The sequence below is a fragment of the Anticarsia gemmatalis genome, chromosome 25, assembly GCF_050436995.1.
Source record: "Anticarsia gemmatalis isolate Benzon Research Colony breed Stoneville strain chromosome 25, ilAntGemm2 primary, whole genome shotgun sequence".
NCBI lineage: Eukaryota > Metazoa > Arthropoda > Insecta > Lepidoptera > Erebidae > Anticarsia > Anticarsia gemmatalis.
In genome coordinates, this window is record NC_134769.1 from 2,068,544 (window position 1) to 2,094,872 (window position 26,329).

At 33.5% G+C, this 26,329-nt stretch overlaps 1 protein-coding gene across 10 annotated transcripts in view; it reads left to right on the forward strand.

Moving 5' to 3' along the window:
• Nucleotides 1–26,329, forward strand: part of cher (filamin A protein cher) — a 121,858-nt gene that overhangs the window by 82,335 nt on the left and 13,194 nt on the right. For 6 of the 10 annotated variants that reach the window (XM_076130826.1, XM_076130828.1, XM_076130827.1 and 3 more), the window contains 10 exons: nucleotides 19,820–19,960; nucleotides 20,489–20,658; nucleotides 21,003–21,128; nucleotides 21,420–21,533; nucleotides 21,818–22,006; nucleotides 22,250–22,352; nucleotides 22,622–22,764; nucleotides 23,190–23,298; nucleotides 23,927–24,091; nucleotides 24,570–24,809. In XM_076130826.1, coding sequence (XP_075986941.1) covers nucleotides 19,820–19,960; nucleotides 20,489–20,658; nucleotides 21,003–21,128; nucleotides 21,420–21,533; nucleotides 21,818–22,006; nucleotides 22,250–22,352; nucleotides 22,622–22,764; nucleotides 23,190–23,298; nucleotides 23,927–24,091; nucleotides 24,570–24,809 — 1,500 coding nt within the window. Of the gene's footprint in view, nucleotides 1–1,053; nucleotides 1,157–1,863; nucleotides 1,979–17,878; nucleotides 18,156–19,819; nucleotides 19,961–20,488; nucleotides 20,659–21,002; nucleotides 21,129–21,419; nucleotides 21,534–21,817; nucleotides 22,007–22,249; nucleotides 22,353–22,621; nucleotides 22,765–23,189; nucleotides 23,299–23,926; nucleotides 24,092–24,569; nucleotides 24,810–26,329 lie in introns of those variants that run through there. The other 4 variants (XM_076130820.1, XM_076130819.1, XM_076130822.1 and 1 more) reach the window with 4 other exon arrangements.

Genomic DNA, 26,329 nt, shown 5'->3' on the forward strand with positions numbered 1-26,329 from the left:
AGATCTCGGGTTAAATTTACTTGGGATGTAAATTCACTATGAATTACAAGAGTTAAAATGTAGCGCTAGATGTTCTTTTCGAGTAAGAATCGCACATGTTTTGTTATATCAATGTATCTTCATGCTTTTACATACTTTCACGGGTCAACCACTGAATCAATATTGATGAAATTTTGCATGGAGCTATTTGAAAATCCCGGTTGAATCATAGATTTGTTTTTCAAAAAACAACTCTCATACGTCTCACTTAGGGTTATGAAACTATGCATGTGTTTAGAGCCGCGTGGTTTACTTATAATAACGAAGCCTTTTAGCGAAAATAAGTGTTTTTTTCTAGTTCTTTATCAATTATACAAACAATGGACATAAAGTTTACCTAGACAAAATAACGCTTAAATATGAGATCTGCTTGATACATAATATTTACCTTCTAAAATTCTCAGGAAACCCTGATACAATTCTAACTCAAAGTTGCGTAATATGCAAATTGAATAAAAGCTCATAAAACGAATGGCATGGTACGGGTAAATACGCAGCAGAACATTATGTTAGAAGTATGAGAAAATCCAATATAAACAAAATCCCAACCACTTCTCCAGACATTACGAACTCATAAAACTCAAGGAAGACCCCCAAAATCCATGAGCCATACTTATTTTTATATAATAATATAAAATATTCTTAGAAATAGGTATCATAAATTACTATAATATACATTGTACGCATTCCACCTCAAAATACTGGACTAAAAGACAATCACCTAACACCTCTAAAATAATAAAATGGACGCCACGAAATATACGTCATCTTCTGGAATTTTAAATACATCAGCACATATCTAAATGTCCAGACGGGTTGCAAAATGTCCACTAAAATTAGGCTTTTAAATACAAAAAGTAAAAGGACAAAGCTCCCGAGATAACGTCACAACACGATGATTATTATTCGATTTATCGTCACAAAAATATCTTGGATATTGTACATAATTAGTAAGTTTAATATAAATCCGTAATTTTCTACTGTGAAAGCGTCCACGGCCTAGTCTTTCGACGCGCGTTCCCCAGAGCGGACATTCTGGAGAACATAATTTTTAAAGTGTAAAGTGAAGTGAATTCAGTGCTGGTAATTCATAACGGTCGGTGTTAGAATGACGCCAGTACGATATTTTAAAGTTCTATTACACTACACAACACAGTTCTTAATAATTATCATTATTTCTCGCAATAATTATTTATTTTTCCAATTTGTGAGCGCAGTGTTGGTGCGAGCTTGCTACGAAAGTGCTACGCGTCTCGGTGCTACGATGAATGGATGATAATGAATAGAGCTGACGAATTAATTATTTTTGATTTATGTATATGAATTAACGTATATTGTAGACGAAAATTTTGTTAAAAATGCCTATATTTTTTGTGTTACGTCATCACAAAAGTGAAATATTTGAGATTCTACGTCATTCCAGTTCGAAAAAAATCCCTAAAATAAAATGTAACACGTTACAAAATTTCAAATATTTTTAGTAATTAGTGAAATATTAATTCCAATTAATAATATGATAATGTAAAAATAATACGTCACGAATTCGCTCCAATCCAATACAAAAAAATCAAATGTAATACACGAAAAGCAGCTAAACTATAACACAGAAAACAGCTAAAAAGCGAAATTCCTAGAAAAAAAAAGCGGCGCACTAGACGCATTCTCTACTGAACGAGAGTGTTGCGTTAGTAAAAAACTCAGAGCACTACACATTATACCCGTTCCACATTTATTTCCAGCAGTAGTGGTCATTTTATAGTACATAATTTAGAATTTATTATGTTTTTTCATATTAGATAGTTGAGCCAAATTTTCTGTGGATATATTTTTAGTTCGCGTTAGGTAACCCTAGTAGCTTCGTGATTCAATTTGTCTCAGAATTCGGATCTTCGCGCTTCGTCCTTTGAGAGCAAGGCTGCAATTATGCTCTGCAGTTTCGGTACGTTCATAATAATCCATTGTTATCTGCAAGTATAAAAATTAATTAAAATTAATTTTATTTAAAAAAGGTTTCGTTTAAACTTGAACTTGAATTTTTTTAACTTTTTCAAAAACTTTCTCTTCCGGCCTTTCTATTTTATCACTCCAAAAGTCTTGGCTTTGATTAATTTTATGATCATTATCAAACAATTCCTCTCATTCTCTATCAAGTATACATTCTTAAAAGACTGCAATAACTTTAATTACTTCTTCTATCTCAAGAATTCTTAATTAATCATCATCTTCATTAAATTCTACAACTATTTCAACGACACAAGCCTAAATTTATATCTGTCTGCCAAGTTATAACCACTGCCGGAATGTACAGTTCCAGAATATTATAACCTTGTCAAAACCTTCAAGGTAATACGAACAGACAGTTTCAATGTAAGGCTATACTCAATTATGAGAGATTGTAAGTCAATGTGAGTTTTCTGGATATATTATCTTGAGATAACCTAGAAGCGGCTGGCTGCCAATTTATATGGTGCCTATCGTGATTAAAATCAAGATGGTTCGTAATATTAATCTTATCTATCGCATCGGGTTTCCTGTCCACAGTTCGATGAGAGATCTTTTAATTATTATTCCTTTATTTCTTCTTAATTTTTGTTTTTTTATGATTTTCGACACAACATCTTATACCAGTCTTATGGAACAAATTATCGGTTTTTGCGACTGCTCTTCGGTTCTTTTGCAGTTTGCTCAAATATCTGTCCTTTAAAATTCTGTCTGAATTCATATCATCAGGAATTTACTCAACTGCTCTGGTTTTTGCATTAATCCTTTTAGAATAGATTAGAAATATCTAAACAGTTAATGGTTTCTTGGTCATTAATCGAATCATCAGACTTCATTTTGTAATTTTTATCATCAGGTACAGTACAATCGTCTTCTGCAACTTCTCTAAGTTCTACTGTAACTTTATTCTCAATCAGCTATTCGCATTAATGTCATTCTATTTTCGCTTTTCATAATGTATCTGATATAATTAGTTTAGAAATGTACCTTAGGCATTTAATGTCGTACTGAATTGACCTCGGATTCAGCAATTAGAGATACTAGCGCAGCTGTAAATAGTATTTGGAAGGCCATATCTAAAGCACCTTCCGGTAAAACAGGTGATTTAGTAACTAGTTTCAAAGTCAAATGTTATGTGTTATGTAAAAATACTTACAGCACAAAACTTGAGGAGATATATGATTGAAAATACTTAAGTTATGAAATTACAACGTTTAAATTAAAGACAAGAAAGTTAATTTACTGATTTGAAATCGGAGATTGATATTAGTTTATTTCTAATCTTATCTTCTGTTAAACATTCTATATCTCGGAGTCTGCAATTTGTAGATAGTAGCAGTGCTTAAGTTTAAAGAAGCTTTTAATCGCGCTGGTCAAGATACTGTAATTTAAGTTCGTTTGTTTCATCTTGCTTAAAAACCAGTCAGTTGATTTCATCGTCGTCAATTAGTACTCCTTCGACTGCTGACTAGAGCTGTATTTAATCTTTGTCTTAATCAAGTTTTTATTAGTTCCTGATATTCCTTGTTGTCTTTATTACCATAAGTTCATTATTATTCAAAGAATCATCGGAATTCCGACCTACCAGACACCCAAAGGTCTACGTCCAGAAAATTACGACTATCCACATATTCTAGTTTACGTCAAGCACTACATTAGTCGTCACCTCCCTGCGGCCAGATTTATTCAGTGACGTCACACGTTGTTCCACCTTATTTATTATAATATATAACGTATCGAGCGGATGTGTAATTTTGAAACGACATTCTTGGCTTGCTGCTGACACATACTCGCGATCTATGCCCCTGATTATTTCTAACCGACGCTGGTAATATATCGCCATTGCAACATTATGTTGAGCTTTTTATATAAATTATTTTTGTATATTTTATTATATGATGTTACACGTGGATTGAGTTAAAGTTTTCAGTAATATTTTTAGTTATCAAATCTTGCAGATGCTATGTCAAAATCAAGTAATTTTACATGTTATCGATTAATATTTCGAGTTATATGTAGAAAGTGCGGGACTGTTTTGTGTGCATCTTACTTCCTTCTCTCCCTCCATTATTTTGCTTATTAGCGTCTTCGTGAAGTTACCGATCGTTCGTAATTCAACAGAAATTAAATATAACAGTATTACGAATACTAACAATAGATTGGTGGAGTTTGTTTCTTCTCTACCTTAGCAAGCTTAAAAGTCAGCGCAAAATCAATGAACTTAAATCTTCATAAGAAAAAAAAAGAAAATTGTAAAATATAAATTATTAGCAATACTTTTATCGTGATTAATCATAAAATATACATCAATTATTATACCATATCGATCTTCCGTTTGATTGATAATCTTAGAAAATCTAGTTTAAATGCAAAACGTGTCTGAAAAGTAGAGTGTTATAGACATGGTTTCAAGTGTATGTATGTATGTTAGAAATTTGCTCCAGTTTCCAGAATTAAAATCGCCCTGGGCGAGTGCGCTTGCGCAAAATATTATACGGCAGATGTAATATTTGTATACAGGATGATTTTATTTTACTGTTTAATTTGTAGAGAAAAATAGAAATGACTAGTTTTTAGGCTTTACTTAAAGTGCTCTATTTGTAGATGTAATATTTGTATACAGGATGGTTTTATTTTGCTGTTCAATTTGTTAAGAAGAATAGGAAAATGTTCTATATTTTTTGGGCTTCACTTTATTCCTTTTACTTTTCACGTTTAGTCTACATCGCTAAATATCTACAGCTGCTCGTATGATCAATTATTGTAGCAACCACATTGAATATCGTTTGGCTATTGAAAAGAGTGGCCGTGACTTTCTCGTTAGTTCTTCTCGTAAGGCTATCCCTTTTTTCAGAGCTAGTGGTAATCTAGTCAGCGTTGTAAAATACTAAAAGTTGAAGTAGTGTTGTATAACTCTTTGCTATTGCCTTTCTGCAGAATTTTGAAGTCTATTAGTCACAAAACCGTTACTTGTTTGCCCTCCTACTATTTTTACGAGTAGGTATTCGATTTTTTGCCTTCTTAAGTACTTTTTACGGGCGTTTGAAATGAAAAGTACTGGTAGTAAAATTACTGTATTTCATTCGAATAGGTTGTGAAATCGAAATTAACATGGCAGTAATATTTTAATTTTGAAGCAATCGTCAGTATTAATTTGTTTGATTGTCAACAATTTGTATGCTCGGTTGACGTTTTTGATCTGTGAAACGTAATTCTCTATGGTATAGACCGTTAAATAGCTGTCACGAATGCAAGTGAGGTTTCGACAACTTTTGTAAGAGTCGCTATTGATGTTCTTATGTAATCGAAATGTAGATCATGGTGTTAAGGAAATAGTTTGTATTGTTGTATACCGAAGTATAGAAACATAATATTTGATTAGATAATAGCTGCCATAAGCCATTGAACAAATATTTAAACAGAAATGTTGAAAAAAATATTTTACGAAAGTAATAAAAAACATTTTTTTTGTAAAAAAAACAAATATATAAATTCGTATTTCAAAAATTATATAAATCTCATATTGAGTTATAAATTTCAATAACATTTGAATTTTAAAGCCATTAATACGTGAAATTTTCAAGCCGTTTTTAAATCAAATTTTAAAGCCGTAAGCCGTTAAAGTAAATAATTTTAGCAGAAAAAAATTAAGGTTTTTCGAAAGTTGTTTAGTTTTAATGTGTTTAACATCCTGTGTACGAAATAAGCGTGTGAAAAGTTATTTTCCAGTAGTTAGTGGGACTAGAAGACAAGACTAATGTGCTTACCACCATACTTCACCATTATCATCAGTGTTATTTCTCTGGCCTAGATCACGAATACCACTCGCTATTCAGCTAGTTTACTAAACCTTTGGGTTTTATAATCTCAAATGTTGAATTGTATCGAAATTTCGACGTAAAGGGAAAATCTTGCTGCTTTTTTTGTGTTGAAGTGGAATAAACCGAAAATTTGTTGTATTTCTTGTGTCGAAGTATATTTTCTTGTACAGGGGGAATTCAAATAACATAACTGATCTATATAAAAACCGACCAACACAACAATGACTTTTCGAAGTTATGTGTGTATTAGAAATGATTATTACTGGCTCTTACGGGAAAGAAAAATATAAAAAGTACTTTAACACATTTCTTAAAGGCATTCAAAGTCCCCTAACCGCACTTGACCTGAAGAACTCCAGGCCTTAACTCTTCCTTATTCGGGACGAGACTCTTACCTAGCAGTAGGGACGTTAAGGGATCAATAAAACATTGAAAAACGTTTGTCCTGAAGATCTGTGAAAGCTTTCTCTATTTCTCTGCGTCTAAATGCGTTCCGGTATATTAAAAATCGCTTATACATGATAATTCCTGTTACTGCTCACATTCTTCCAGAAGCTTCTACTCAAATTCAATCCACGTGTACTAGAAGCAAAGGTCGCCACAAATAAATGTCATATTGAAACCCCACAGTGACCTCGAGACTCGAATGTTTTTAAAACATAATTATAAATAACCGGCTAATATTATTTATGACAACTGTTGCGAATGTTATTTTTTACGCCTACATGGGAAAGGCTCTTGTCATGTTACTGAGAGCAGTTTTGAAAACTATTTTACTAGATTATACTCTGGATTTATTCAACATTAAGTAGCCTATATTCTTCGGAGGTATATGATTTGTCATCCAACCAAATTATATACCTAAATAGATTAGCATTTTTGACAAAAAAAGGAGCATTCGAATTCACTTTTACATTTATATTGTTGAATTTAAATTTACAGAAATAATTAGTTAGTTTATTACTTTTGTGTCAATAATTAGGAACTAATCTGTATAATTTTAGTAGTAACGTTGATCTTATGTGGTTTTCATTAGAATGCACAATGCCAACTATATTTTGTAGATTTTTTTTTTTTACAACAATGATTTTAACTTTAAACTTGATTGCAGTATTGCAGATAAAGAACTATTCGTATGCATTTTTCACCATAGATCATTCAGCAGTTTTTGCGTTTGATAGCAAATATACATACATACAAACTTACATTTATTAGTAGAGTACGTCAAGTGTTTCTGAACACAAGCAGACTGTTCGTGACATGTTTAATATCTGACGTTAATATATATGAAAGTGACGCGTAATTATAAACGTGTCGTGTAGACTTAATGATCATATTATTTTAATGGGCTAAGAGATAATTTATTAAGTTTCTGATGAATAATTCGAATTGTGGGTGTTCAAAGGTTAGTTACTTTGTAGTTTAGGGATTAACCTTTCGGTTCGGAGGTTAATTTGGTTGGGATTTAAAAATGGTTGTTATAAACATATAAAAAATCTTAAAAGCATGATTTTATGACGTTTTCGTGTGATATGTAAAAGGTCTTTTTTATGTTAAATTCACTGTGGTCGAGTGTGGGGTCAATCTGTTCGATATTAAGAAAGAGTGTATTTTTTCCTTTTAAAGAAAAGTACGGAAATACGTAATCAAACTACATTAGATCGAACTATTTATTTATAATTTTAAATGCAGTTGGGGGTTAGCAAGTTAGGCTCGTCTTTAAAACACTACAAAACTTCAACGAATGTGTTTATTAAGGTTGTACAACATGCAAACGAAAGCACATTATATACTTAGTGTTTATAAAACTTCATCTCTCATAAAAATCTTAAAATAAATGATTGTTTTAGATCCAAAATAGCCTAGTCATTATAATATCGGTTCATTGGCAGCTTGATCAAACGCTCACGAACATTAATTTTGCCGCAGAATTATGAAATAGCTATCAATATTGTGTAGGTCAGTATACGGAGTATTTATAGAAATATTTATCAAAAATATACGTAGCACAAAACATCTTTTAGATGAATTTATCCTAGTGTTAGTTAATAAGGACAACGGGACTGCAAAGCTTTTGGAAGGCTAGAAGGACTAGATTGTATTTGGGTGGCTACAAATTGTAACCCTAGATTTAATTAGCAGAGCCGTGATTTCCTTCCACAGACTATTGAAGTAACTATCGTAAAATTTTCTACAAAATACTCGTTACAATCATTAACATATTCTGCGTCAACAAGTTTTTCAAGTAGTTTTAAAACTCAAATGCTCACTCCCTGACTGTGGAAATTGTCCTGAGTCTATACTTTAGAGTAAAATGATATCATTGGGCTTAAACATCATTTTTCATTTCATTTCATTTGTTTTTAAAAGAGCACTGTATTCACCGCCTAGAAGTCATTCATTTACAAGTATAGTATGGTTAGTGGTCGCAGTAGTGTCAAGCTGCCCAAAGACTTATGACATGGCTCCACAATTTTATCTTTATTATTGACAATAGCCGGGACTGACTTTTTACATCTAAGCGGCCATGTCGGTTGCTTAACCCACTGATCGTTTACCGATCGCTGAGCGCAACTAGCTAGCCCGCCTCAAAACGAAGTAAGATTCGCAATACAGAATCAAAACTGAATGAAGCTGTAATTTCAGTATTTTTTCCGTTTTATAAATACCTAGTACTCCTAACAACATCCCGACTATTTCAGTTCGGTATTAAAAACTAAGTGTAGGCAAGAAATATCGTGAAACAAATATAGTTTACCGCGAAACGGCCGTATATACTCAACATTTTTATTTTTACTGTTGTTTTAAAACAATTTACGACTGACAATAAGGGGGTTTACGCATTTAGCGTATTAAACACGTGTAAGAAGACAAACTAGATTAAACTAGTCTCTTAAATAGTAAAATCAGTGACAGCAGTCTGTACTCATGGTATAAATTTTTATAAAAACATTATTTACTTTTGCTAAACTTTTCTTATTTAACTTTGCAGCTGAAGTATGAAATTGTAATGAAGTTTGATATTTTGGATCTTTGTAGCTATTAAATCTATAGACATTTAAGCTAAAAAAAATAATATTTGATTTACTCATCGGTGAGCACGTAGTTGCAAAAGTGATCTCTTTCTTCATGTTTTAAGGTTTTTAACAGACACAAAAATGTTATTTAAACCAGGCTCTAAATATTTTGAAAGAGACATATTATACTTACTCAAAGAGTATCAGATAGTTGATGTCCTGAAACACCTATGTAACTTATGGAAAAACAAGAATTGAAATCACAATAATACGCTCAGGGGGGCTACAACGTATCTCGGTTGACAACTATTTGAAAGCCACTATGCTGTCCATTGTTTTCTCCCTTAGATTATAGTGATTAGATTATATTGTCAGCACTTGACCTAAATGAATAAATGATTTGATTTTGATTTTGATTAATACGTTACGTCAAAGCAGAAATGTACTGTGCCTCAATTCTCTTCTACTATCGACTACCGACAACCGAACTGTCATCGAGAAATTTTGTATGAAAATCTGATCAGCGCCTCTGACGGGTGTCGTAGGAAACATTTTGGCAGTACATTCTAAATGTCAAATGTCGATAGCTAGCCGGTTGTCGGGAGTCGATAGTGGTAGAGAATCGAGGTACTGAATAGTGACCATAGATTTGACGTATACCAGCTGTCAACTGAGATGCGTGATATAAGCCCGCTGAAATCCCGCCTAACGTGTAAACGTCACTATCGTGAAAAAATCCAAGCAATCCGCCTTGAGAATAGATGTAGGCATATAACAAATGTTTTGTCATTGTAATGTTTTACAAACAGATTGGATGTTTATTGTTTCACTATGTTATGTCGTGTTCAAGCCATTTTATATAATGATGTATGGATTTTAAGATTTTGGATGAAAGCTGGATAAATCTTTTGTGAAAATTTTGTGTTTCCAGTTTTGTATTTGAGATAAATGCTATTGTTTTAATTTGTAGTTTACTTTTCAAAGTACCGAAGCAACACGTCTAACTTTTTATCTTAATTTAATAAATAAAGATATTTGTAGAAAATGCCATGATGCAGAATTATATATGCCTATAATATTATATTTTTTTCTTCGTTTTATCCTACTACCCTACTAATCCTACTGATATTATAAATGCGAAAGTTTGTGAGTATGTATGCTTATTACTCTTTCACGCAAATACTTCTGAATTGATTACGATTAAATTTGGTTCGTTGGTAGCCGAAGACCCAGAATAACACATACGCATTTTTTATCCCGGAATTCTCGAGGGATCGGGACTTACACGGGAAGGGTTTCCACGCGGACGAAGTCGCCGGCGGCTTCTAGTTGTTAAAAGTAAAGCAAAGTGCATTTAGGAATTCTGTGTCCTTATTTCATGTTCACGTTGTTATATCTCGAAAGCAGTTACTCTTCAAACTGTCTCCGTGTCCTAAAAGTACCGAAACAAAAAAGAGCTTAACATATTTGTTATCAAATAAATATAAAGACCCATTTAAAAATGCAACAAAATAATGTCATCAAATAAATATGCACTTGCGTTTTTAAACAATGTACAAAGATGAATCATAAATTCGTACAGCACATTAAAAGAGCAATAACTTCAATCAAACGACTCGCCTCGTTCATAACAAACAAAAATACAAAAAATATGTTTGAGAAACAAATGTTTTGCATTCTTAGATAACAAATGGTTGATACAAATAGTCTATATTATGAAAAGAAAACTCCCTCTCTCGCGTACTCTCTATATCTTCTCTATAGTCGGTATTGTCGAGTATCGAAAGTTTGACATTTCAAATGTACTGCCAAAATAGTTCTTACGGAGCCCGGTAGAGGCGCTGAATAGATTTTTGTGTAAAATTTCTCGACAGTTAGCCGGTTGTCGGTAGTCGATAGAAGTAGAGAATCGAGTTACTGAATGTTTGTTTTAGAAAGTATACAACTCAATCTGTTTGAACTAGCGAAAGGGTAGCTTTTCTCTGCTTTGTTATTATAACTTAAAAAAATCGTGAACGGATTAAATAAGAATTGTACAAATTCAATCTTGGACAAAGTTCCTATTATTCATAATAGACATATCGAAAGTCATTGCAAATTGGTATGCGATCAAAGTAGCGGGTAAAGACTAGTTTGTGTTATTGTTGCATCTGAGAACAACGATGTTTATCGTTATATCGTTAGAAATGTGAACATTTTAATGTGTTGTTACAATGATATACAGTTGCATTCTCTCTTCATTCTTCGGTTGGGTTGGATAGTAATCATTGCTTTTGTCAACGATTTTAAATTAATGGCATATTTTGCTAATATTTTTTTAGGTTTCAAGAACTGCGATTGTGTTTTACGCTAGGATATTTCACCGCTTTAGATTAATTATATTTAGGCTAACTACAACTAGAATAAGCTCTTGTCTTGTCATGTCTAGCCTAGTCTTGTCTTGTATTTAAACTACGCCTCGAATGTAGACTAAAATAATAATATAATTAATTATTAATGAATAAATTGAACCAGCGTGAGGGACCCAAGCCTAACCCCTCCCTAGTTTGGGAGGAGACCCTAGCCCAGCAGTGGAGCAGTAATGGGTTATAAAAAGTAAAAAAATTGTATTATTTAAGTATAAAAACTATATCTGCCTTTTAATACAGTATCGTAAAATGTAAATAAATATTATTCTAATAGGTAAATTGGTCTTAAAGCTACTAATTTACATTTGCATAACGCGCCGTGCATTCTGCTACCAAAAATACATGATGACGAACCTTAGGTCAAGTTCACTTTCGTACAAAATATTCCATTTGACGTAAATATTATCTAATGCAGTGAAAACATTGTAATAAATCAGCTGCAAGAATGCTGTAATGTCAGCGCTGAAGATGTGTCGCAAACCGTCATATACTTATAGTATGTGAAATAATTATTAAGAGTTATTGAATGTTAGAATGTTCGGGACTTTAATGGATTGTTTGGTTGATTTTAATATATTATATGGTATTATTATTTTTTTCTTGGAAACGCATGGTCAGTAATAACAATTTTTTTTAAATAATTATAAGTTTATTGGCACACAAATATAAGGTAATCTGGAAATACTGGGAAATAAGTATCATTGTAGTTTACCAATAAGCGACAAAAAATTGTAATTTCAAAAATATTTTTAAATCGACATTGACTCTATCTGGGTCCTGATTACTTTTTTCTTTTTTTACTATTTTACCATAGTATTTGTTGGATTAGAACTTTCGTGGAGAAAATATGTCAGCCCGTGATAGTCATATTATATTATTTTTAACTTTTGTCCTAACCTTCGGGTATTAGGAAAATAACGTCCACAATATTATATTTAAAACTAAAGAAATATACCAGACCTCGATCACTCTGATTTAATATTCAAGTGCTAGAATTTTGCATAAAAATATAACGATTTAAAATGACTGGACAAAATATAGGCCGCGAAAATAAATGACAAACGGAAACGAACTGTAAATCGATCAGTTAACACTTTGAACAAATTGTAAATGTATTTCAAGAGCAATATAAAATTACATTAATCGAACATTCGTATCTTAATAAATATTAAAAGACCGTATCTAAAATACGTTAAAATTCATAGCACATTTAATTTAGAATACCTCACTGTCATTTTGGTAATCAACACTTTTTAACACTACATGACAGGCAAATATATATTTTTTAAAGTAAATACATACAGAAAATCATCATTGACAACAATAATTAATAATTTCCTGCGTTGAACACTTTTTTTAATGTATTTTTGTCCCACTAAGTAGGTCGTAGTGATAAATAAAGATAAAATATATTTCACGTGTTCATATTTTTGCTAAGAATGTAACGCCTTTGATATGTTTTGTATGGTTTCTTTTGAACATGATATAAATGTATTTGTATGAAATACTGATATTTCCTGTGACGTTTGCGATGTACGAATGTTGATAGATTAAGTATTAAGGGATAATTTGTATGAGGCCGATGTTTTGCGGTAAATATATTATTTGAAATTGTCATATTTTTGTGTAAATTTTGCGTCGGAATGTAGGAAGTGATTTTATAAAGCTATTGATGTTTAATAAAATTCTTGGTTTGTAGATTACAGACGTGTTTCTATGTTTGCTTCAGTATCCGTCAGAATAAATAAGATTAACCGTCGCCAAATCTTTTTTTTTTGCCCGTTATTGTCAGCATCATTGCTGGGCAAGGGTCTCCTCCCCAACGAGGGAGAAGTTAGGCGTTAAATCTACCATACTGGTCAAGTGCGGGTTAGGAACTTATAATAACTGTTCTCAAGATCTCTGTCCAACCATACTGCATAAATGGTATATGAAACTTTTCCATAATAATAATTAGTCCTAAAATTTTTATGTCGTCGTGTTTTTACGAAAGTGGAAAAACGGTACAAGCAGGACTTTTCATCCTAAATATATGATAATTTCGCATATTTTGTAAGAAGATTCGTATTAGCTTTTAAGTCAGTAAGTACTAGAGCAAACGTGGACCATTCCCAACATCAGTAATCCTGGAAAATTATGGTTATTATGCAAGTTGTTGTGTAAATATACTGTTCATAAACAAGCGTTAATTGCGACTGCGAGCTTACATCATTGTAAATGATTTTCCGCATTACTAGACCATATATACTTAATATATTTATGTGCACATTTCCGCTGCCATTTTCCGAAAAATAAAATGAAGGATGAGTTTCTACGTCATAATTTCATTCGAGGATAGTTTTGATGTTTTGACAGATGTCCCATAATTATGTAGCTGTATTTGATAGATAATGCTGTCGAAAATATCGCAATTCAGTATTATATCTAAACTAGCTGACCCGCGCAACTTCGCTTGCGTCACATAAGAAAGGATGAAAAAAATCTTCCCCGTTTTTGTAACATTTTTCGTTGCTACTCTGCTCCTAATGGCCGTAGCGTGATGTTATATAGCCATAGCCTTCCTCGATAAATGGTCTATCTAACACTGAAAGTATTTTTCAAATCGGACCAGTACCTAGTTCCTGTGATTAGCGCGTTCAAACAAACAAACAATGAAACAAACTCTTCAGCTTTATAATATTAGTATAGATAAGGTCAGCAAACGATGGAAAACCAGTTCTTTAAATAAGACTTTATTACTGTAAATAATTTAAAAATATTTTTTCCTACTTAAACTAACGGGCAAGGCATGGGAAGTGCGAGCTATCTATCATTCCCTTTTTTCTAACCTGTTACTGTCCCAATGCTGGGCAAGGGTCTCCTCCCAAACCAGGTAGGGTATATTTAAACCTAATTTATTTATCTAATTAAATGTTTAAACTTCTGAATTTTGCGAAAAATCTTTAAGTAACATCATATAAACAAGGTGATTCAATATATTTTCTCCAACTTTTCCTGCCGTCACAAATACAAACAAACACACAGACAAGTCTTCAGTTTAAACATTCCCAATAAGACTCGTATCTTTCAGCGAGTGAACTAAAGTGTATTTTTTACATACACACATAATATGTATGTATTACGTTTATTGCTCTCTGAGTCATACAAAGTGGTGTGCATTCCTGAATGTCTTGTTTTCTTTGACATTCAAGAGTTAAGCTTATTTTTGATATTGTTTTTCTTTTTAAGGAGTCGGCTGGCCTAATTCACGGGGCAAAATTCAACAATGTACTTCATTATAAAATACTAGCGGACCCGACAGACGTTGTCCTGGCTAATAAATTAAAAATTAATTAAAAAAACATTGTCCATCGGACAAAATTGTGAATCTAAACCATTCTCAGATCCCCTTGAACACACACAAAAAATTTCATCAAAATCGGTCCAGTCGTTTAAGAGAAGTTCAGTGACACACTTACAGAAGAATTATATATATAAAAGACTAGAGGCCGCCTACGACTTCGTCCGCGTGGAAACCCTTCGCATGTAGTTTTTTCATAGCAATACAATCTAATGTATTTGTATTTGGTATTTTTATATCAAATGCTTTAATTGTGCTTTAAGCTACTAGTGTAGGGAGTTAAAAAACACCAGTTCGAATTGGTATTTTTTTTGTCAAGCGTGTAGTAGGTACCACTAGCAAAGAACTGTGTATGGTACAGTGGAATTTAAGTATGTGAATGAAGTAAAATATGTTTATAAGGCATAATATTCCTTGAAGCTTTTGCACTACATCTGTATTTCGGAAGTGTGTCTTAATTTAATGCATTTTATAGTAAACAAAATATTTTTAACCAAAATCAATATAACTAAATCCAGTGGTCAACAACATTTGGCGTACACCTCGATATTATTAATAGTTAATTTATTGGACGTCTGCCTGATCAATGTGTATTTAAAACAGTTTTGTTTATCAGAAAAACATTAAAACGTGGAACATAATTATTGGTAATGCAGATATCTGTTATACGTCAAATGTTATTTATTTTAAGTATTTTTAGAAATATGTTTATTATTATTTTAACTGAGTCGTGGTCACGTTGCTTAGAGACTTATTAGACTTATTAGAGTATGATTGTAGTAAAGCAGGGATAGGCAAACTATGTTATTTAGACAATAGTTTTTAAATTAAATAAGTATGACCAGATATCAAGCTAGCTATAGTTATATCTCTTACCATCGGTTTCTGAGGTACATTTAGCGGTAGTTTATCTATTCAATAGAGGTATAAACTACAATAAAATGTGTCTCAGAACATTTGACAGGTATTGATGGCTAGAATTGACGCTATGATTTCTATGGCCGTTTAAAGAAAATTTATTAAGTATAGTATTCAGAATAGTCCTGTAGGTTACTTGAAGTCGACTATCATTAATCCGCCTGAAAATGGAGGAGAATTGTCTATATTAAATATTGCTATCATCATTATAACGAAAATGAAAATCTTATCAAAATTAGGTGTGTAAGGGTGTGTCCCTTAATAAGAAACCTTTAAAAAGTTTACTTCATCACACAAAAGTCTATATTCCAGCCATCTTCGTCATCAGCATCATAAAAATGCGACGTATTTTTTAATTTTAATATGTCCTCAATGCGTAAGCATTAAAAGATCTACGACGTTTCTTTTCACGCAAATCGTAAAAGTCAGCGAAGGGAAAACAGGCCTCATTGATACTGACGAGTTAAAATGATGGAATCACATAAATTTCTACGTTAAATATTCTATTTTAAACCTTATTTATATGAGACTTGACAAATTTGAATTTAAATAAATTGCTGGTGACTTCCTGGTTTTGAATACGAAGGTACATTTATTTTAAACTACCGCCCGCGGCTTCCCTTAGCGCGTCGATGAAAAGTGGCCTACGTTTATCTTCAGAGCCATACGTTTGTACAATTTCATAAAACGCTACATTTTCGTTGACTAGATTCCGGGTCGTATTTCCTCATAGAACTAATCCACACTTTATTTCACAAGGACTTCTATTCCTGATTCAGTTATTTATTAAATTCTCCCATAATAACATTTAAATATGACACAATACCATTAAAAATTATGTGTTAACATTTATATTCGGAACCTATTAATAACGGCCCTTATATTTGAAAATCATGTCCCGACTATTAAATAAATAATTTTATTAGCCATTTATAAAAAAATTATCGAGCTAAACGGTTGACGACACCTGACCGACGATGAAATTGTCAACGGCCAGAGGTCATAAACATTTCGCGATGACGCAAAACGCCGATGATTTTTTTTTTAAACGCGTCAGGGGTTGCCAACTATTTTTATGACGTTACGATGTTAAAATTATAAAATAAACAGTGCGTTTGTGGATTTTTTTCGCGATCAAATATCTGTTGATCGGCGATCAGCATTAACAAATTGAAGTTTAGTGCGACAAGTCGATAAAATTTTCTTAAATAATGTCATATTACATGTCTGTCAAGTGTGATGATAAATTGGACATTCTGCAAATGAGGTGGAGCGAACGCCAGTTTTTGCGACATCAAAGAGTTTTTAAAGTCCGGAAATAAATTATTATGTATTAAAATAAGTTTGCGACACGAGAAAATAGGTTAGGCAGACATAAAAAACCGGGTTTAGTGATGAATGAGAGTCTTAAATTTTGTTAGGGCATGATAAAAATCTAGGTTTAAAAATAGGTATTGGAATGACGTAGGCAGTCACATGATAGTAATAATCATAGTTGTTATACTACGAGCCGTCATAACAGTTATGAAATTGAAAAATATGACACATATTTCTGAAGAGACAATTGCAATAACTTTTCTTCTTTATATTTCAAGTATACTATTTAAAATTTTAAATGTATACTTATTCAAAAGTTTTTTATACAGTCTTTTTGACCAATGTTTTGATGTTAGGAATTTTTATGTCACCGTGTTTGAAATATTCCTGCCTACGTTTGTGAGGAATCAGAGTGGGGTTTAATTTGACTCATGCATATATTATTATTACAGTGAAATATTTTGCGATATTTTAATCTTTCTGGAGAACAGCTATAATGTATAAATGAGTATTATTTGTATAATTGGTTTCGAAAGACATCGTGAAATGTGTAGGACTGGAATGAATGAGACAAGCGCAGGATCGTAGTAAAATGGCGTATTAAGGGTTAAGCCTATACTTAACAGAGGGCAAAATTTGGCTGAATAGATAGATAGAATAAGAGATATTGGAGAATTGATGAAATTCTAGCTGTATTTCATCATTTCTCCATACACAATTTAAATCTATTTTTGTTGCAAAGAACAGAAAGAGGTTTAAAACATTATTTTTAACCAATAAAATTACATGTCGAGCAGTGAACTAAAAGATTGACTAAACGGGTCAACAAAAAGTTTATAAAAATAAGAAAAAACTACATGTAACTGAAAATAAGTGAATATAAATAACAGAACAAATAAAACGCAAAAAGCAAGCTCGCACCAAACACACAAGCACACACACAAACCAACAAACAAACACAGGAACACTATGTCACACATTTGACACTAACACACCGACTTAAATTTCCTTTAATAGAAGCACCGACTCATTTCCACCGACTTATAAATGGCGTTCGTCAGTGAACTTTGGAATTCACTCGTTGGTTGCAACGATAAAGAGGTTGTCTGGCAAGAATTGTCCAGGTTATATATAGACGGAACACAGAAGTATTTCTCTGTCTCAGAAATAGATAAAGAAGAAGTGCCAATAGTCTTCGCAGAAGCTCACAAGATCGGCTTCAATAAAAGCGGTTTTGGATACACATATACTCCTTTGAATTTCGTCACAGTCTACCATATTGATACTAGAAAAGGTTTGTATGGTTTCCAGTGTTGTTACACAAAGTTTTAGCCAGATTTTTGCTGGTATTATCTTTGAAATTATGTCTTCTTGTGATAAAAATCTGTGCTACACGAATAAACCAAAGCAGTGTCAGGAGAGAAAGGATGCTTGCCTCTGTCAAAATTAATGCTTTGAAATGAAAAACCCGATTTGATCTACTTCGATATGCATTATTATCCCACAGTCACAAAATCCTACTCAAAAAATTTAAGAGTATTATATTTCTAGTCTTCTTGACAGAATCCAACTCTAATTTCAATCCATCTCAATATTACCAACTTCAAAAAAAATTCAAAGCATTAAATCTATTAATACACCACTTTTCACCTTCAAATCTCCAACGTGAAATTAAAAAGTGACAAATTATTCATAAACATCGTTAATAGTTGCTCTTGGTACCCATCAGATGTCGCGGTGACCTTGCCACGAGGTCTGATTTAAGACCCTTGTTTACCTTATGATATTTCCAAATATCCGGCCAATGCGTCAACACGGTTGATTCCATGGTGATGGATTTTTAAGCTACTCTAATGACAGTCACGACAAGAAATATATATCAACTGTATATTATACATTTTTAATCTAACTTTTTGTATCAAAATATTAGTATTTAAAGGTAACTAACTGTCTGCTGGCTTTGCCCGCGTGAAATTTCAACTCCTTCGGAGTGAAATTTGCAGAATTCCTCTTTCAGAGCTCCTCTACACTTCTTAAGAAATGTTTATACCAAATTGCAACTTATTATGCTCGGCTGTGCGCTGTCCATCGGTCAGTCATTAAGCTAAGGATTTTTTTTAGATATATTGATATTGATGTAATTATTACTCCTAGTCATCAAACGATAATAATATATTGTCATGATGATTGTAAAATTACTTTGAAATTATTATATAGTAGTTACTAAAAGATTGTTGAAAAAAATTCTTTTGAAAAATTTAGTGTGTACATATTATTGCTTCTGACTGTACGTTGAAATATCAGTGACATAATATAATGTATATAATCTGCAGAATATACTGGGGTCCATTTATTAAGAGTTATTTAAAATGTGTCGGTAAATTAGTTCTGTATTTTTAGTTAATTTGAGCAGTCGTCAAGAGATCGGCGGCACGCATTTATTAACTAATAATGTTGGTTGATGACAGAAAAAACAGCTGGTTCTTTAAGATTATTAAGAAACAACTTTTCTTCTTATATAATTTTCTAGAAAATCTTTGATTTTACTGCAATTAGTAGATAAATAAAGCCAATACAATATAATACTAAGTAGAAATGTCGACGAAATCTATCGTTTTATTGACAGGATTTAAAGCAAAGTTTGAAATGATAAGTTAAGTCGCCTTATCCTATATTCCATCTTAAAAATGTTGCCTGAAAATTTTCAGAAATATTAGGTCGGGTAAAAGTCTTTTCGCATTATATGTAGTATGTATGAACTTGTAATAAAATCTTTTCTCTACACAAAAAAGCTCGATATTTGAGTACCTTACGAGCACACTGAAACAAAACCTAATAAACCGTGTACTCATTTGTGATTCTTGAAGCCAAAGAGATTTCTCTAATCAACACCCAAACTAAATCGATAGTTCTTATAATTAAGCACTTTTACTCATACAAATGTTTTCTTTCTTCCAGCTGAAGTAAAAATGCCGAGCGGTCACCTAGACACCCCAGTCATCGAAGACAACAGGGACGGAACAGTCAGCATCAAGTATGAGCCAAGAGAGGAAGGTGTTCACGAACTCTACGTCAAGTACAATGGAGAACATGTACAAGGTAGGTTTCAGTTTTGTGTAAAAGGGCTTATGTGAATCTTATATGTAAAATTTCTAAGTCACAATGTTAGTTACTGTACTCCTACGCAACGGCTTGAAACAAACTCGAAATTTTATGAGCATATTCAGTAGGTCTGAGAATCGGCCTGCATCTATTTTCCATACCCCATTATTTTTTAATTTTAATTTCGGGTATCGGGTATCAATATAAGAATACATACGACTTTCTGTAGTTAAAGCTACTCTGAACTATTTCTTTATCAAATTGTACAGAGATTTAAGAAGCCTCTGACAGTCGTTCTTTTAACCTGTTTAAGTAGGTCTGGTCTGGCCTTCATAATGATACAACAAAACACAATATTTTCGTGGATTTGGTATAATATTTTATTGGTTGACATAAGTTCGTAACGTCCTATTCGTTTCTTGAACACATTTTAACACGTTTTAACGAAAGATTTCACTAATAACTAACTTAATAATGTATGTCAATATTGCATAAGAATTTTTACCATTTACTCTCTGCTTCCAGGTTCCCCCTACAAGTTCCACGTGGACTCCATCTCCTCAGGGTACGTGACGGCATACGGTCCTGGTCTCCTCAATGGAGTATCAGGTGAACCCAGCCAGTTCACCATCAGCACCAAGGGTGCTGGCTCTGGTGGACTCTCCATGGCCGTAGAAGGACCTAGCAAGGCTGAGGTAGGTCTTTCACAAAACAATTTCTATTTGCTCTTATTTTTGAAGAATTTGCTAGTTTCGTAGGGTTTTTCGAAGGCATTATTAAGACTATGATTGTAGTACCTAAATCTCAATGATTTTTCATAGTTTTGGTCTGTTGTAAAGAAAATTTAACTAGGATATTTAGCAATGATACCTAGAAAAAAACTTGTCTTCATTAAAGTTAGTAATAAAAAGACTACTAGCCACTGAGATTAAAATATACGATTTAAAATAATGGCGACTTATACACACACTCACTGTTAGACCACGTATAAGAAGCTGATCATTGCAAAGTTAAACTTATTTCTGTATGTTCCTTCCAGATCACATGCCATGACAACAAAGACGGTACAGTGGCTGTATCGTACCTGCCCACCGCTCCGGGAGAGTACAAGATCTCCGTCAGGTTTGGAGACAAGCACATTAAGGGTTCACCCTTCATGGCCAAGGTTTGTTTACTTAATTATTTCAATTATGACACACGGCTTTTTATATAGCTAGCTATTATAATAGAAATAGTTTCGTTATGGGCAAGTGTTGAAGAATCAATTTTGAGTACTTATTGAATAAAATATGTAGCTAAGTTTCTAGGAAACTCAGGACACTCTAGGACACACAATACCTACCTAGTTAACCATGTACAAGTTTAGGCAAAACATCACATTTAAAAAATTGCCTAAGGGATGTAAATTAAATAAAGTCTTAATTCAGCATACTTATTTTTCTTTTATTCTTTTCAGGTTACCGGCGAGGGTCGTAAGAGGAACCAGATCTCTGTAGGCAGCTGCAGTGAGGTGACGCTGCCAGGCAAGATCAATGACAATGACATCCGCACCCTGAACGCTTCCATCCAGGTAAGACACCAAGTCATATTTAATCCTTTGGAGTACCTCTATGTCAAATGTAAAATCTACTTGGACAACCTGATTTCGCTGCACGTTCATTTTATTTGCTAAATAATATAAAAGTATTTGATCGATATTTCCGTCATACGTCTTCCTTTTGCATTCGAGGTGTAATTTGACTTAGCTATTGATGTTTTTAGACTTTTTCTTATACCAAAATTGCAAGCAGAACAAGACGGCCAAAGAACCAAAATGTATAGTAACTTTTTATAATACCATTTCCCTTCTACCAGGCTCCCTCTGGTCTTGAAGAGCCTTGCTTCCTGAAGCGTCTGCCATCAGGCAACATCGGCATCAGCTTCACACCCCGCGAGGCCGGTCAGCACATCGTGTCTGTCAAGAAGATGGGTGTCCACATACAGAACTCACCGTTCAACATCACTGTACTGGCGCAGGAAGTCGGTGACGCTAAAAAAGTCAAGGTAACTGATGATTTGCTAATTTTAGTCTAGACCCAACCGTGAACGTTCTTCTACTCAACAAAAAATGGGTCTTATATTCTCAACTATGGGATATTTCTCATATAGTCTTGTTAATACGAGTTAATCAATATGTTCATGATTTTGCCAATTTATTTTTCTTTATCGATTCAGTTTTTGTAAGAAACTTAGGACTACTGAGAATTCTATATTAATTTGATTGTTTATACTATATTTTCCCTGCAGGTTTCTGGCACTGCCCTGAAGGAGGGTAAGACTCACGGCGAGAACACCTTCTCCGTTGACACCAGGAACGCTGGTTATGGTGGTCTTTCGCTCTCCATCGAAGGTAAACAAAATCACTTTAATATTCCATTTGTACTTTGAGTAAAACCTTAACATTTCGTTGTAACACCCACTCCCCTAGGAATGAAAAATCTTTTCTGTCACCGTTGATCGTTTGATGAAAATATATATACGTCTTAATAAGTGTCTTCCCTTTGTTTAGTGCTCAGTTTCCAAATTATAAAAAGGAACATTATCATCTCATCAACAGCATTTATCGCCAGCTCTATAAATATAGAAGATTTACGGAGGTTTATGTCTTCATCCTCTTAGGTCCCAGCAAGGCGGAGATCCAGTGCGCAGACAGCAAGGACGGTGTCCTGGCCATCAGCTACAAGCCCACGGAGCCTGGCTACTACATCGTCAACCTCAAGTTCGCTGACCACCACGTTGAAGGCTCTCCCTTCACTGTCAAGGTAATAACAATTAGTTTCTTGAATTTATGCTTTAGAAAAATACTTATAAAGGCTAAATAACATAAAATCTTTACGCACTGTATTTATGGCGTCCAAGGGAAATAAGTTTGGTATGACAAGATGGTATCAGAGATTGGCTCCAACATATTGGTTCCAAGGTGGTCGTGGGCTCAATCAGTAACCAGTAACAATATGAGTGTAAACTATAAATAACAGTTTGAAATCTGATAGTGTTTCATATCAGTTGGTCTATGGTTCGTAATTTTGTAAAAGCCTCACTACAAAATTTATTTCCAAATTGTGGAAATGGTGTGTTGGAAAGTGTGTCTTTTAGAACAAAAATAAAATATTTTTGGTCTGGTCTGTATTATGTTGTTCAATGATTCCATACTTTTATTTAAATATGAATTGTTATCCCTTCTTAGGTAACCGGTGAGGGCAGCAACAGGCAGAGAGAGAAGATCCAAAGACAGAGGGACCCCGCTCCTCTCACTGAGGTCGGAACTAACTGCAAACTCACCTTCAAAATGCCCGGTAAGTGACTGATTATGTGAATTTAAGTGTACAACTCAATAAATTATTTACTGTTCTTCATTTAATTGACAAAAATGACCTTACAATACACAGATGTGTATGAAATATACTTTACAAAACTAACAAGTACATTTTCACACAAAACAATTTTCGTACCATGAAAAAGGGAGTGTTTACTCTAACCTAAATTGGAAATTCGTCTTGGTATATTTTTGTGAAACACATTGACATCCATTACAAATTTTTCAAACAGAATAAGCTAGCATCGACTACAGCTCTCATGATTTGCAGCTGTACTATGAAGTTAACCCACCTAACAAGCGACCTATTTTTTTCCCAACAGAGTATCCTAGCATCGACTTCAGTATCTTATTCTTATTTAAAAAAGACAATTCCCGCGCTAAGAATTGCTCTTGTGTCGCGGGGTCTTTTACAAACGACGGACACAAAGCACAACCAGACCCGAAACAATTATTTGTGTATCGCACAAATAATTGTCCCGTGTGGGAATCGAACCCACGACCTCCCGACACAGTGGTATCGGCGTGGTGACCTAAACCACTGCGCCAGGGAGGAGGAACAATAAACCCTTGGAAACCTTTGCTTATTTTCTTTTTTCTTCCCTCAGGCATCACATCTTTCGACCTGGCCGCCACAGTGACCAGCCCTGGAGGTGTCTCCGAAGACGCGGAGATCCAGGAGGTGGAAGATGGTCTATACTCTGTCCACTTCGTACCCAAGGAGCTTGGAGTACACACCGTGTCTGTCAAGTACAGGGAGATTCATATTCCTGGTGAGTTACTCTAGGAATTATTATTTAAATAAATTATTTCAAGAATCATGATGGACTTTTTAGTATAGCTATATTATGTATCTTGGTAGATAAGCTTAGTAAATTAACTCATAATCTCAGTTCCGAAATAAGTTTCTCGCATAGTTAAAACAGGTTTCGCTTATTTGAAGACGGCACTGAAAATATTTTTATCATTAAATACTAAATGAATAGTGTTTTCTACACTCAATACAATCGCATTGCTTGCTACATACCTAAGACGTATTTGACATATAAACTGCCTTATAATAAACACAACTTTAGAATACGTCTTTGGTAAATTATTCATACTAAACTTCAGTTGTACTACATATAAAAATTACTTTTATAATAAAACCTCAGAGACGCTGAAGCAAAATTATTTATAACTAGAAACTGAACCACTCAACTATTTTACATTAAATCCTAAATCATTAATAACTTATTTATCATCTTCCAGGATCCCCCTTCCAGTTCACAGTAGGTCCTCTCAAGGACTCCGGCGCTCATCTCGTCAAGGCCGGAGGACCCGGCCTGGAGCGCGGTGAAGCGGGTCGCTACAACGAGTTCAACGTGTGGACCCGTGAGGCTGGCGCCGGCCAGCTGGCCATCTCTCTGGAGGGACCCAGCAAGGCTGAGATAGACTTCAAAGACAGGAAGGATGGATCCTGTGATGTGTCGTACAAGGTTGATGAGCCTGGTAAGTGAAATTATTAGATAAATTATATTTTATTATAAATATTTCGTTGAAGAAGAAGACTGAATAGTTATTTTTGTTATTTTTTGGTATACGAATCTGTGGTCGCAAATAAGCTCACAGTTTGCTTGATAGTAAGCCGTTACCGTAGCCTACAGATGCCGGAAACACCATGAACGCTGAAGTTTTTGAGTTTTTAAAATATTACTATGTTGTTACAACTAGTTAGGGTAAGGCTTACTACCGATTGCAGCTTTATCTTAGGTATAATTTATATCTATCTATCGAAACAGTAGAGATGACATGTCTTGAACTAATTTAGTAACAAAATGCAATTTGTAGACATTTAATTACTTCTAAAATAATAAATATTCACCAAGCTATTTTGGATACTCCAAAATAGCTTGGTGAAGTTACGCTAACTGCAAGCTATTTTGAATCCAAAATAGCTTGCAGTTAGTGTGACTGATAATCTATAGAATAAATAAAATTTCTACCCTTTCGAAACTAACTGACATAGATTAAGCACAATCAAGTTACAACCAAGTTTCATGAAATACAAATTTCAGCAAAGATTGCCGTGACCCATAATTAAATCAGCAAGAACTATCAAAACTAAATCTGTTTACAAACATCAAAATAAATATATTTCGAAGCGAATTTCTTCCAAGACCCCCCTCTTTATAAAAACATTGAACGTCATAAATAAAGTGTTGTATTTCAATAAACCACGCCTACTCGTAACCGGCCAATCGCGGCGAGGCGCGGCAAAATTTATTGAAGTCCATTTTGACAGTTTGATTTTTAGAGTTCCGTAGTTTTGTGACAAAAACTCGATAGTGTATGTCTTTAAAGGGAAAGTTATTGTTGGACAATGCTGTATAGTTGCAAGTAACATGAAACTAAAGCTAAGAAAATCGCGTTCAGAAACTAGTCTAAACAAAATTTAAGGTGCAATGAACTGTAAGCAATTTCTCGAAACATTTATACTTGTATCAAAATATATATTTCTAGATGCACAATTTAGGCCTTTAGTAGGTTCAAGCAGGCTTTCGCAAGACCGCTAATTCCCTGAAACACAATTGCAACTTAGCTATTTTGATGGGATGTAACGAAAAACGTTAAAAAAGAAAATATTTCTTGAGAAGATCGCCGTCGACAAGTATTCCATAATTTTAAGGCCAGATATCATTATAGTAAGGCTCACGATAACACATTACACCGACGGAACTATAAAAAAAATTCCACACTCTCACTTGCCTGTAATTTTTTTTATTGTTTTTATTTTTTTTTTCATCTTGACCTCAGAGGGGCGAGAGTTTTTTGGACCTCAATGCTTGTCGCGTTTTCGGCACATTATCCTACCGATTTACGACGAATGTTTTTGTTAATGAATCCCGTAATTCTTTGGACATTCCACGAGCTTTTTTCTTCGGTATTTTGTTTAAATCAGGTAATGTTTTATGATTCATTGGTACATTTGAAGTTTAATGAAGAGGAAATTTAGACTTAAACCTTTTTGA